At 42.4% G+C, this 13,413-nt stretch overlaps 1 protein-coding gene across 2 annotated transcripts in view; it reads right to left on the reverse strand.

Moving 5' to 3' along the window:
* Nucleotides 1-807: 807 nt before the first annotated feature.
* Nucleotides 808-13,413, reverse strand: part of LOC140362614 (acetyl-coenzyme A synthetase, cytoplasmic-like) — a 32,432-nt gene continuing 19,826 nt past the window's right edge. The window contains exons 6-19 of one of the 2 annotated variants that reach the window (XM_072448706.1): nucleotides 12,985-13,060; nucleotides 12,790-12,892; nucleotides 11,955-11,999; nucleotides 10,378-10,515; nucleotides 9,244-9,414; nucleotides 8,350-8,483; nucleotides 8,079-8,211; nucleotides 7,369-7,425; nucleotides 7,203-7,283; nucleotides 7,006-7,114; nucleotides 6,846-6,914; nucleotides 6,106-6,282; nucleotides 5,967-6,041; nucleotides 808-4,125 (exon numbers count right to left, since the gene is read on the reverse strand). In XM_072448706.1, the coding sequence (XP_072304807.1) occupies nucleotides 4,001-4,125; nucleotides 5,967-6,041; nucleotides 6,106-6,282; nucleotides 6,846-6,914; nucleotides 7,006-7,114; nucleotides 7,203-7,283; nucleotides 7,369-7,425; nucleotides 8,079-8,211; nucleotides 8,350-8,483; nucleotides 9,244-9,414; nucleotides 10,378-10,515; nucleotides 11,955-11,999; nucleotides 12,790-12,892; nucleotides 12,985-13,060 (1,493 nt within the window). In that variant the 3' untranslated portion in view covers nucleotides 808-4,000. The remainder of the gene's footprint in view (nucleotides 4,126-5,966; nucleotides 6,042-6,105; nucleotides 6,283-6,845; nucleotides 6,915-7,005; nucleotides 7,115-7,202; nucleotides 7,284-7,368; nucleotides 7,426-8,078; nucleotides 8,212-8,349; nucleotides 8,484-9,243; nucleotides 9,415-10,377; nucleotides 10,516-11,954; nucleotides 12,000-12,789; nucleotides 12,893-12,984; nucleotides 13,061-13,413) is intronic. The other variant, XM_072448707.1, reaches the window with a different exon arrangement.

A 13,413-nucleotide genomic window follows, 5' to 3' on the forward strand; every position in this document is an offset into this window, starting at 1 on the left:
CAGTTCGCCTCAGTCGGTCCCTCATCTGCCTGAAGAGTGGGTCCAGCTCCAGTCTCCTTGTGTCCGTCTGTCCGTCTGTGAGAGTCGGATCTCTCCTTCACTGGAACTCCTCCAGGTTTCTACGCTTTTTTCCCAAAGAGGTTTTTTTGTAGTTTTTCCTGGCCGAGAAGGAGAGTCTAAGGACAGAGGACCCTGGGACATCGTCCCTCGCCACCACAGACATTGTTGATTCATTTCTCCCTGTGGCCCTCAGAGGCAACTGTTGTTGTGATTTTGGGCCTTACAAAAATAAATTGATTTGATTTGAATGCACCATGGGAAAATTCTGCACGCCCGATGGGAAAGGACAGGTCAATGGATGCAGCGGGACAGAAGTACTGACCAGTCAATCCATTCCCTGCTCAGAGATGTGCTCATATTGATGGAGTTTTTATAATACGTTGTGATGTTTGGTGCCGCCCTGTGGTGGCAGCAGGTATTACTACTATTGAACCATTATCTTTGCAATAAAAGGAGTTTGTGTTTTTTGTTCGTGTCCCCAGATGAGCTCAAATATTCAAATCAAATAAAGATTTTGTTGATGACCGTGATGCAGATTTATTATTAGTTAAACGCAAAAATGATGGCCAAGTTGTTATAATTTGGTGTTTTAGTTCCCAAGATGATTATCCAGCCAGAGGAGCCGACGCAGGTCAAGACACGAACAAATGTAAATTATGTGGATGATGAACTTTAATAATACAAAATACTGAACAATACCATTGTACCATATTTGCACCTAAGATTACACCGTTTCATTTCTAAGCCTCTTCCTGTATTAGCTGGGCATAAATTAGACAAAGCATAACAATTTAGCCACATTAAATAAAGGGTTTTTGAACTAATGCATGAGTGCCTTTAGTATAGACAAAATATTCAATGTTCTAATTTGTCATATCTCAAAACAACCTTTGAACTATTATAAATGTCTTTTTATCTACATCCCTCACTTCATTTCATTTTAAACCGTAAATGTGTCCAAAAGTGGTTCAAAAAAGGTTGAATGTCCATTGCTAAAGGACGTTTGAGGAACTGATACTATAAAAGCCATTATTTTATACATATATTTTTAGTAAAGTGTCTTGCAAAAGGAAACTGTAGACTCTGCTCGTAGTGGAGATCAAACCGTCAACCTCTGTGACAGTGGGCAAACATCTCAAACTGCTCGTTCGTGACACTGAAGGAAGCGCTCAGGCAGTTGTTAGGTCGTTTTACTGTTGTTGCATTCACTTTGATACAAACATGGCATCGGAACGACACAAAACGCTCTCGTTCCATCACCCGAACTCCACAATGAACAAACAAGACGCTTTTCAGAGGCGCCGCAGTGAAGGAGGTGGTTTCACCGCTACATGGATTGGCACGATTACACATCATGGTCAACAGTGGATGAAGAATGTACAAGACAGGACAGTTATGCCAGAAAGCTATGCAAAAAATGTAGTTTTTTTGTTAAAAAGGACACATTATATATCATTTGTATTGATATGGGCCTTTAAACATGCACACGTGGCTTTCCAACAGTCAAGCGTTCCCTCGTTAGTATTTGACGTTAGCACTTCATCTACTGGCACCAGACGGAATTACAATGGGGAAATGAACAAAAACAAAATGCTAGCTTGACTTCGAAATGCTAACACAGGCGCGCCATCGCAACAAACGCACTTTGACACGTTTTAAGGACTTTAAAAACAGCGTATTTCTCCCTTTGACGTCACAGAACGGGCAAATGTGAGGCTCAACAGGAGAGGACCCCCCAGGACGACAGAAACGAGCGTGAACGAAGCTCTAGGAATGTTTTAGACGAGGGAACATGTACGAGCCAAAACCGGTTGCATAATATGTGTCCTTTCAGTACCTTTAAGAACACATTCCGGAGCCATAATTGTAGCATCAAACATGCACAGAATTTTTAGTAGCAGTTTTGCGCATTATCGAGGAATGGAACCTGGGTTAAACCGTGTGATTGGCCAGTAAGTGATCTGTTCTTCTGTATCTACCTCTGTATCTACCTGCGTTGCACCAATGAAATTTCCCCTTGTGGGACAATAAAGGAATATCTTATCTTATCTTATAACGTGAAGAAAACCTATTCGTCTTTGCTATAAGGAATTTATTCTGTGTTTTGAATTGTTTGTATAGCATTTAAGTGTGCATTATAGTGTTCAGATGAGAATAACGCGACGGTTTCGGTCACGTGACATCTTATTACAGACGCCGTTTTGAGGATGTCGATTGCTATAGCAACGGTACGCCATTTTTCACCACTCTGAAACCCATGGATAGGTTGCATCATAAAGCAGTCAACAGGACAATGCCTGGAATTGACTGTTAAAGGAATAATAGAGGATTTTGAGAATGCGCACTCGCACCCTCATCATTTTTGTACTGTAACTGAAGGAACCCGCTAAACACACACCGGCATGTCAACCACGCATGTGCAGCCAGGGAAACGTGCCGCTATGCTGGGGACGAGGCTGCAGGTGTGCAGTAGGTGCGTCCTATGATTGACATGTGAATGAACTACTCGGCTGTCCACTCAGAGACTCAAGATTTGGCGCCAAAAAATCCTCCATAATTCCTTTAAATTGACAAAAAGCATCTTGACTTCATGGTCAATGTTGCTGTCATTTTTAGCTCGACCAAAACACATTTTTAATCATCATTTTTGCTAATACCACAATCTAAATACAAAATGTGTTGTGTATGTGACAAGACTGAGAATACACTTCCCTTTAAGTGTAGACGTTTTACAAAGTTGCAGTTTGTGAATTTTCAATCCTAATTTCCCCCAACATGAAATTTGAATATTCTGACATTTCGAACAAAACAAAAGCGACAAGAACCAGACAAATATGTTTCCCGAAAACAAAACAAAAAACATAACATAAAAACCTAAAACTAGCACAATGTTTTAAGCTCAACTTCAGTGTTTACATCGGTTCTATGGCGTTTTGCAAGAGGAAGCAGAAGGCAGGGGAGTCTTGCTTAGAGCTAACAATGAGCTAGCTCGATGCTAACGCTAGATTAGCATCACGTTCCCACTTAAATTGACAAATGCAGGATTGTGCAAAAGTTCTAGTCTCGTTTACTCATTTTGGAAAGAATTAATTCCAGTTTAAAGCGTTTATTCTTGGGAGATTGAGTCATGGATATAGACAAATTAAAAAAATAAAAACAATATGATTTAGATACTGGTAATGACAATTTGTCTTTGAACAAGAAGCAGTTATAATTCCCAGTCCTTCATTTGGAATTATGAGAACATTTAAACTTTTTATGTTTTTATTCTGATGTTTTGTACATTTCAGGTGATATAGTAACCTGTGTCTGCAATACTAAAGCTTTTAAACTAAGGAAAAACTACTACACTGATTTTGATGCCTCAAGAGGAAAAAAGCACAATTTTTACGTAACAGATTTTAATTTTTCAAATCTATTATACGAGCTCTAATATTAAGTCAAAATCATTGTGAAACTATTCAAAAAAAGGTCAAATTTTGTTCTATTTATGCAATGTTGTCATTATCGATCGAAGTGCATCATTCATTTTTATACTAGTTTTAGTAACAAGTACCTTAAGGCAACGTGGACCACGGCAGTGTCTGTTACCACCGTGTGAAAGGGCAAAACTGTTGCATAAAAATTCCAGATACTTTTGGTTCAACGGTCCAAAACTTTTGCACAAACCCGTGTGGTCATGTGTTCCTCAGCCCCTCCAGTCCCACCGCAGCGCATCAACCTGCTCAGCCTGCTCAGCCTGCAAAGCCGACACACAGGCTTTGAAAATCAGTAAAGTATTGTTCCTTTCTGCGTCGATAGGTGATGTGCCAGTTTCGGCGCTGGCGATGCTTTCAGTCACTAAACACCACAGCTACGCGGCGTCCGTCTGGGTCGGGAGCAACCGGGACAGTCCTGGTGGGGCGTAGCTGTAGGTCCACACAGTGTCCAGTAGGGGGCATCACGCCGTGCAGCATCGGTTCTGGAAAAGCTGCTCCACCACAGAGGAGTCTGCCAGTGTAGAGATGTCTCCTAGTTCCCGCTCGCCGCACGCGATTTTCCTCAGCACGCGGCGCATGATCTTCCCTGAAACACCAGCAAAATGAACTTTGTAGAGTTACAACTGGAGCACGGGAAAGAGCCTATGACGGGTTCATGAAACTATAACGGAGAGAAGATATTTAAAAATAACTTTTAAAAATCTATCCCAGAATAGCAAATACTTTAGGTGTATTATTGTACTTCCTGTTTGTAATCGATGACATCACACTAGGAAATTAGCTCGCCACCACTGGGCCAAAAGCATCAACTGTCAATTTAAAAACTGTTTTTTGACTCAAGTAAATATATTACAGCAACTTTAATTTGTTGAATTATTTTTTAAGGGTGAAAATTCTGCAGAAACTTGTCTTGAGTGTCTCTAGTATATGATGTCACTTCCTGTCATTTTTTAACAGATTTTTCAGCCTTTTCTCCAATCTCCATCCATCCATCCATTTTCTACCGCTTGTTCCCTTTCGGGGTCGCGGGTGACTGGAGCCTGACTTCGGGCCTTAGGCGGGGTACACCCTGGACAGTGGCCAACTTGTCGCAGGGCCAACACAGAGACACAGACATTACAGACAGTTCACGCTCACATTCATTCACTAGGGCCAATTTAGAGTCACCAATTTTGCCTAACACATGCATGTCTTTGGATGGTGGGAGGAAGCCGGAGAACCCGGAGAGAACCCACGGTAACACGGGGAGAACATGCAGACTCCACCCAGAGAGATCATGTGATGTTGGTCTGGTCCGGGAATCGAACCCCACGATCTCCTTCTTGGGAGGCAAGAGCGCTAACCGCCTTTAACCGTGCACCCCTTTTCTCCAATCTATAATTTCCATTTATGACAGGTATAAATACATCAAATAAAGTCAAAATTAGAAAATCATAACTTAGACAAAGGTCAAATCTAAGGGAAAAGCCATAAGTTCTGAAGGTTTACGTTGTGCTTTCTATTAAAATATCATTTGGAAATAGATTTAGGTTGAAAAGTGCAGTTGTAAGTCTGAAATAACGCTGGCACAAGTATCTCATTTTGCTCTGCAGGGGGAAAATGGACCGTTCACACTAGTGATGTCCCTTTAGGCCCCGATTCTGAGTCATCTGAGTATGTGCAGATACAGAGTCCCGATCCGATACTTTCACATCACATTTTTAAAAACAGAAACAGGTTGTCCCCAGTTTTTATTTTATTTCTTAACACTTTAACAGTGCACCTTTCTTTGAGGTACCTTGAAGAAGAAATAATAGTGCAAATTTTGAATTAAATAAAAATAGCAGCTCAACTTAAAATACTCAGCAGCAGTAACCAAATAAGCAAAGTGCGTATTAAATGAAAGTGAACAGTGTCATAAAGTAAGACATAATGTGCTTTTCAGAGCTGCACTCTTAATACTCTTCTGGCTTAAATAATAAAATGTATGTTTTTCCTGATGAACTCTGAATGTCGAGCTAAGTCAGGGGCGAGTGTTCTGATCCTCGCGGTCGCCACGGTGACCATCACGCCGCTCAGCCCGCACTCCGCTCCCCCGCGTCTGTGCTCCGGTGATGACGCCCTCGCCCAAACCGCACGTCGCAAAATTACATCAACCCGTTGCTTGTCGATGCCACAGTTATTGAGCATTTTTCCTTCATCTGTGTGAAGCGCTAAAGTTTACTGCCGTAAAGTGTGGGCTTTATGGCAGTAAAATGTCACGATCCATTCATGCGTTATACGGAGGTGACAGACTAATCATAAGCTTCACATGTATAGCGCTGATCAAACTAATAAGAGTAAAATGTATATCTGATCAGTGATCGGGAAGTGACGTCCGCTTTCGATCGATCGGGACATCTCTAGTGTTCATACCACTGCACTGGACAAATGCAACACTTTACGTACCAGATCTAGTCTTTGGGAGCCCCGGTGCGTTCTGGATGTAGTCTGGTGTTGCTATGGCGCCGATCTTTTCCCTCACTGTGAGCAGAAACACTCGTTTAGACCACGCACACAGTTATTCTCCTGCAGCGGCGTCCTGTACCTAAGTTCCTGAGCTCGCTCTCCAGTCCGCCGCTGAAGCTCACGCCCTCGCTCAGGGTGACGAAGCAGTACAGACTCTCCCCTTTGACTGGGTGAGGGCGTCCCACCACCGCCGCCTCTGCTACACACTCGTGCTCCACCAGGGCCGACTCCACCTCCGCCGTGCTCAACAAGTGCCCTACGAGAAGAGACTTAGGTTTAGTACGGACAAAGGAGGAAGATATGAACTGATATTGAAACACAAAGAATTCTCTCATGTTGATGTTTCTGTGCTTTAACTGACAATGTGTGTATTTGTATAATATGACTCTGTAACACCAGTTATTCCATCTGATCTTACACAGACCTGCTCCGGGACAACGGCTGTAGTACATATGTCGCAAAAGCAAACCATTCAGAATCAGAAAAGATTCATTGCTATTGTCAATGAACAGGATTCACAAACAAAGGAACTTGTCTTGGTGAAACATAAAACGGTGAACAATGATAAAACGACCTATATCTATTCACACATTCATGGTTCACTCTGATGGAATTAAACGCACAATTTACTCCACTATTATTATTAAAATTAGTATTAGAAGATCCAAAAAGACTAATATTGTTCCATATTTTGAAATGGAAAAACAATGCTTGTCCATGTACCACATTCCCTGAAGTGCACAGTACATTCCCCTTTCTTTCTATTAGAATTACTATTGTACCGAGTAGTTTCTTACTGCATTGTATTTGTGCCCTTACCAGATACATTCAGCATGTCGTCGATCCGCCCTGTGATCCAGTAGTAACCGTCTTTATCTCTTTTGCAGCCTGAAGTACAAAGATTTCATATATATTTTCATTAGTTTTATACTATACACTTGTTTAATTCAATGTTTAAGTGCAGCTCTCTGCTTCATACCGTCTCCTGTGACGTAGTATCCAGGAAACTTCTTAAAATATGTGGTTTCAAACCTCATCTGGTTCCCATACACCGTCCTCATGATGCCGGGCCACGGCTGCTTGAAAACCTAAACCACAGAAGAGGAAAAAAGACCTGCGCGTGATGAAAACATGTAAGTACAAGTAAAAGGTGTTTGTATGAGTAATGTTCCTGACCAGGTATCCTTCACTCGGGCCCTCCAGCTCCTCCCCGGACTCATTCAAGATGGCAGGCAAAACACCAAAGAACGGAAATGTCTTTGGGGAAAAACAAGCCACAAACACACACGGGTAAATGGAGAGAATCCATATTGATTGAATCATTTGTCATCATTTTACTCACTGCTGATCCAGGTTTCATTGGTGTAGCTGCAGGAAGCGGTGTCAGAACATGTCCTCCCTAAAAACATATTCTTTAGATTTATTATGGCTTATTGCCAATGCATTAATTCAAACCTTTACAAGTGCAAATTAAAAATAAATCACAATCACTTTGAACAGTCTCTGCACACTGATGGAGGTGCAGTTCACTCCTATTCCACCAGAGGGCAGCATATATATACACACACACATCGATATACAGTATCTATAGCAGTGTAGTAACTAATGTCCCCGACATTTGGTGAAATGTTTTAATAACATTGGTGTTCATAAAGTTTCACAAACATATAGTTCTCAGCTGAGAAGCCCCAAGTGTTGAACTTTGTATAAAATGTTGTTTTTTTTAAGTTTATAAGAAAAAATGAAATTTTACTTCCAGAACCTTGAAGAGTGCAGTCATCATGTATGTTAGTAATATCCATATATATTGAAAACATACAACCATCATTTTAATGAATTTTCCAAAAAGAAAAATGTATCCAATCAGAAATCAGAATGAGCAGCTCACTTTGGGTTGCCAGATCCTACATGTAAAACACAAATTGGCTCTGTATAATATGACGTGTCCTCAGTATAAGTGTGGCTGATGTGTCTTATTTAACCAGTGGAGCTCATGTTACAGCTGTAACTCTTCAGAAAGTGTAACTTCTCTTAAATATCAAAGTCACTCACAGTTTCCGTTTGCCAGAAAGTGTCGACGATGGGGCACCTCTTCTCTCCGACCACGCTGTAGTACCACTGCCAGGCCTCCGGGTTGATGGGCTCGCCCACTGTCCCCAGCACCTTCAGGGAGTCACGCTTGTGTCTGCAGCAAAACACAAGAGAAAAATGTCACAAACACTAAAATATGTCAAATTACAAGATCCCCTAAAGAGCACAAGCAAATGTGCAGGTTTTCTCATTTGGCCTGGGTTTGTGGCTCGAAGCTAAAACTGCGACTCACTTTTTGACAGGTTCGCTGCCGTACTTCATGAGCAGCCTGATGGCGGTGGGCGCGGTGTAGAACTTGGTCACGCGGTACTTGTCCACGATCTCCCACATCCGCCCCACGTCAGGGTAAGTGGGCAGCCCCTCAAACTGGGGAAATGACAATAGAAAATCAGGCCAATGATGACATGACTGAGCGATTCGGCAGATTTATCTCCTCAGCATGAGCTCATGTCTGAAGGTGAAAGGTGGCAGAGGTCACAATGACTCAGGTGAGATCGATCGTTCCCATTTCCTTCAAGAGAAAACATCCATCTTAAGCTCTTTGGATCACAAACTTGAATGGCCTTTTATCAAGTTCAGACGATATATTCCTCCTTGGCAATAGTTCGCAGACTGCCAGACTCTAATTCAAAGTGATTGAATATTTAACCCTGTAAGTCTTCCGTGCATGTTATTGCCTTAAAATTCCACAGTATGGCATTAAACCGACCCATCTCTATGGACATGAACAGGTCAGCAGGAAAACAAAACAAATAAAAAATGGTTTGCAGAGGTCATTACATGTATTCCTCACTAACCAAATGCTTTAACAATATACATTTCCTGTACTTTATTGCAAAAATGAACGTGATACTGTGGAACTTTCAAGGCAAACGAATACCATATCTACGGGAGATGAGCAGGTAGAGCGTTCACCAGAAAAGTTGCATTTAGTGTTTTTTCCTCGATGTTGCTGGCCCTAAAAAAGGATAGCGCCCATGTCCAGATCACTGCTCATGTGGACTTTCAGCAGATACACACACCTTCCCAAAACACGACATACTCAAGAGCACGTTTAAAGCTCAATAACAACACAAAGCATGAATGATGCGTGTCCTTTAACTTGGATTCCACGTGCAGTACTGACCAGGACGCTGGTGGCCCCGTTGGCCAGGGGTCCGTACGTGATGTAGGAGTGTCCGGTGATCCAGCCGATGTCCGCCGTGCACCAGTACACGTCGTCGGGCTGATAGTCGAACACCAGTCTGAAGGTGGTGGCGGTGTAGAGCATGTAGCCGCTCACGGTGTGGAGGACGCCCTGGACACGACACACAGAGTAACTCATCTCCTCTACACACATAAACCTCCTCTTTGCTCTTCCTCTAGGCCTTCTTCTCCCTCTGTGTCGGCCTGAGATCACTACTGTGGGTCCATACATTTGTGCGTGATGTTTGTTTGTATGAAATAGAGCTTTCACAGAGCAAAGGCGGTGAAGCCACATCTGCCGTGGCCATGGCTCGTTGTGCATAACGCTAGGGCCCAAGCGCCGGCACCTGAGCCCCTCAGTCCTCAGTCCTCAGGAGCAGAGCGGGACCCTCGCTCCCCGTGCGTCAGGCACTCGCAGTGCAAAGGGCCCGGGCTGATTGGGATGTTCTTCTGAGTCGTCTCCTCCACAGCTTATACTCCCTCAAATCAACATTTGAAAGAGCAATACATTATGTACATTTAGTTTAACACCAATATTGTGTTATTATTTATTCATTAGGCAGGGAAAGTGCACTTTAACAAGGCACATTTCCATCTGTTACATTGTCTCCCTAAATTGTATCTTTTAGAATTAATGGTGGTGGAGCCATTTGGACAGCCCTTCATATGTGCACCTCCGGCCCCTTTGGGGCGCTGTTGGGTGTGGAAACCCCAGGTATAAAGAGGGCAGGAATGTGGTTCCATGTCTTATTGTATTGTAGGTGAGCCAAAGGAATACATTTTATTTCACTTCACTATTTTTTGATGCTTTGGAAGACGTGCTTAAAGACTTCTGTACATCTTCAACCAGTAGTGGCTGTTTGGGCAAACATTTTTTGAAGATATCAGTTTAAAAAGGGGCAGATTTGAAATTCCAGACAAAGCAATAATATGTTAATGAAACTAGCACGGCTCTTCATCAGAAAAAGTTTAACCGCGACGTCGCCGCGTGTCCCTGTGTTTTCTAAACGTTTAACAGTACGTTATGATCAGGATATCGAGCACGAGCGCTGCGTGAAAGGGTGAAGCGCAGCACCTTTGGTTTCCCGGTGGAGCCGCTGGTGTAGAGAATAAACAGGGGGTCTTCAGAGTCGCACCACTCGGGCTCGCACTGGTCAGACGCGCCCTTCACCAGCGTGTGCCAGCACTGGTCCACCTCTGGGTTCCACGGAACCTACAGGAAACACACACAAGACCGAAGTCACAAGTGTCCTCTGCGGAAAACCCCTGGCAGGGGGAAAACAACAACAACAAACAAATCTAGCCTCTAAAACACTGAGTGAAAGAAAGTTAGTGACAAACATGCCTCCAAACCAGCTGGAAAAGAGTGAGAGCAGACGGAGACAAAATAGTGTTAGTGAAAAGTGAATACTGTATACATATTAAAAAGTAAAGTGACATATTCAGGCTGGACCCTGCTCAAATGTCAAGTTTAACTCTGAAACGAATGATTGTATCCACACAGTAGCTGTTTTCACTACTTTAGGCCATCTCATTTGTTACTTTTACATCACAAAATATTCTCAGAAACAAACAAAAACAGACAGACATTTGCTTTTCACACAGCAGAGGGCGCACAGACACCCTCTAGAGCACCTAGAACTGACACGGTTATTTGAGAAGAGAGCAAACGGTGTATGATAAAGTTAGGTTATATCAGAGTAAAAAAAGAAAGAATCGGGGGTCAATGTTGAATGACACTAGGGGCCGGTTTGTTCTGTTGAGGCTTTTGTGGAGTCGTTTTCATATGTATTTGAGCAGTTTGTGTTATTGATGATGTAAAGTTGAAGGAAAGATCATCCACGTACAAAGCACATCACAGGGTCAAAGTTCCACAGTTTTTCAAAATTCTGCTCAAAAATCGACCTCGGCACGACATTGTGTTTTCCTGGCGTGTGCGTAAATGTCGTGTTGCTCAGAACAGGAACAAATATCAGTGCAGAGAGTTGCAAACGGCCCCCGTTTCTTTCGTTTTTCAGAGGAGGCGGAGTCACACACAAAACTTGTACAAAAAATGAATTAAAAAACCACAGCGGGTTCGTGAGGAGTGCGTTGTTGAACTGGGACACAGCCACAAGACAAAAGAGAAAAGGTTAATGTAACTACTACTACTACTACTACTGCTACTACTACTACTACTACTAGTATTAAAGAAACATTTAGTCCATAGATTTCAGACAGAGTTAAAATCATGAGTATGATTCTGGAGATCGTATCCACGCCTTCCCATTTTCCTTTGTCTAAATTTAGTGTTATACAACGCTTGGTTCGATTAAACGATCCGTAAAAAAGTACAATTTCTGAAAGGCTGTCTGTCAATCAATCAAAATGAATCGAAATGAAGTAGTTTAAAGCGGTGTGAATCTGTTTAAAAAACAACTCAACAAGCCAAACCCCTAATCTTTTTGTTGTTGTTTTTCCCTCTCATCAGACTGTCTGAAATCTGAGGAATAAAACGCTGCAATTTCTGTAAAATGAACCACTTGACGTGAATAAGCGACAGTGCATTTATTTGGACACGTGTGTTGTGACGTGAGGGAACAACATGCACAAAAGCGTGCGCCGTAACGTGTCAGTTCATTTTACGAGAGCGGCAGCAGCAGCGTGGAATACCTGGGGGACCGGCCGCCTTTTCTTTACTCTGCCTGTCAGATTGTCCTGTTGCCACGGGAACAAGGAGGAGGAGCACAGGTTCATGAGGGGAGAAAGGTTACTCGAAACATAAAAAATGAATAAATCGCAACATAAAAAGAGAGTTTCTGGGCATCTTTAAGCCAGGCAAAAAGCAAAAAAATTATGGTTTACAAAAAGGAAGAGGACAAAATAACTGGAGACACGTCTGGGTAAGAGATGTGGTCAAATACAGTCGTCCGTTAATGGCAATTGCAATTTCGCTAATGCCTGACAGAAAAATGGAAAAATAGGACAGAAAAGTGTGTAAAAAATAATGTTCATATGAAGTTTTTCATGAGCATTATTTTCTTAAGACTCAAAGAAGATGCTTTTATCACCTTGGCATTTGTCGTCTTATGTTTTAGAACTCAAAATGATACATAAATATTCCTTAAATCAGGCGTTTTTTGCATCAGGATTTGAATTAGTGAAGTCTGCAAGAAGCTGCATTAGAAAACAGCCAATTGCGTAAAGCCCTCTGCAGCCAGTAGATGGAGCCAAAGCTCAGTGACTCTGGTGTCTCCCAAGGCTGTGGCAAAGTTATGTTTTTTGTATTTTCTAAAACATAAAATGCCAAAAGAAAAGGGTACTCAAGAGCATGTTTAAAGACTAATAACAAAACAAATAGTGCATAATATTTGTCCTTTAAGTCTTGGTTTGAACTGCATAATTTTTCTTTAATTTTGAACCCCACTGCATTTAAAAAAATAAAAAAAATAACTGGAACACTGAAAAGCCAGTGGAACCGGTCAGCTCCCGTCATGCCCTCCTTTACCTGCAGGTCTGGGCACGAGCGCTTGGCGGGCGGAGACTGCGAGCCCTCCTCTGCTCCCTTGGACAGGTGCTTGAGCACGATGCACCGCGACACCGCGAACCCTCTGGAGACGGGCAGAGGACACAAGACGGCACAGACTTTAGAACCGGACAATCCAATCACATTTATTTCATTTGAAAACTTCCAGCGCCGTACTTGTCCTTGCATTTCTGAAGCGCGTCGTCGGCCAGCAGCTTCAGGTTGATCAGTTTATCTCCCCTGTAGAAGCCATCTGGACAAACGAGAGGACAGAGAGCAGCGATATGAAGCAGACGGGACGGAGAGATATGCCCGTTATTCAATTTGTGCCAAGAATAGGAATGGGGAAGTGGATGGCTTGTCCTTAGTTGGCAGCGATACGAGAGAAATAATTTAATTTACTTAGTTTTGGATGTTGTCGTTTGATTCCTTGTGTCAATTAAAAGGTTTGTTTATTTACGAGGAATCATATTTTGTGTACAAAGCAAAAATCTTAGAGAGACATGCTTCAAGTCGTCTCATTGTTACTCTTTTGCGGTTAGTTTTAGGATATAGAATATGATATAACTTCATACTTTATATCACAATGAGAGCTGAAACATTAAT

Source organism: Eucyclogobius newberryi, unplaced genomic scaffold (genome assembly GCF_026437365.1).
Source record: "Eucyclogobius newberryi isolate DKJ021-1_F unplaced genomic scaffold, fEucNew1.0.hap1 SCAF_17, whole genome shotgun sequence".
NCBI lineage: Eukaryota > Metazoa > Chordata > Actinopteri > Gobiiformes > Gobiidae > Eucyclogobius > Eucyclogobius newberryi.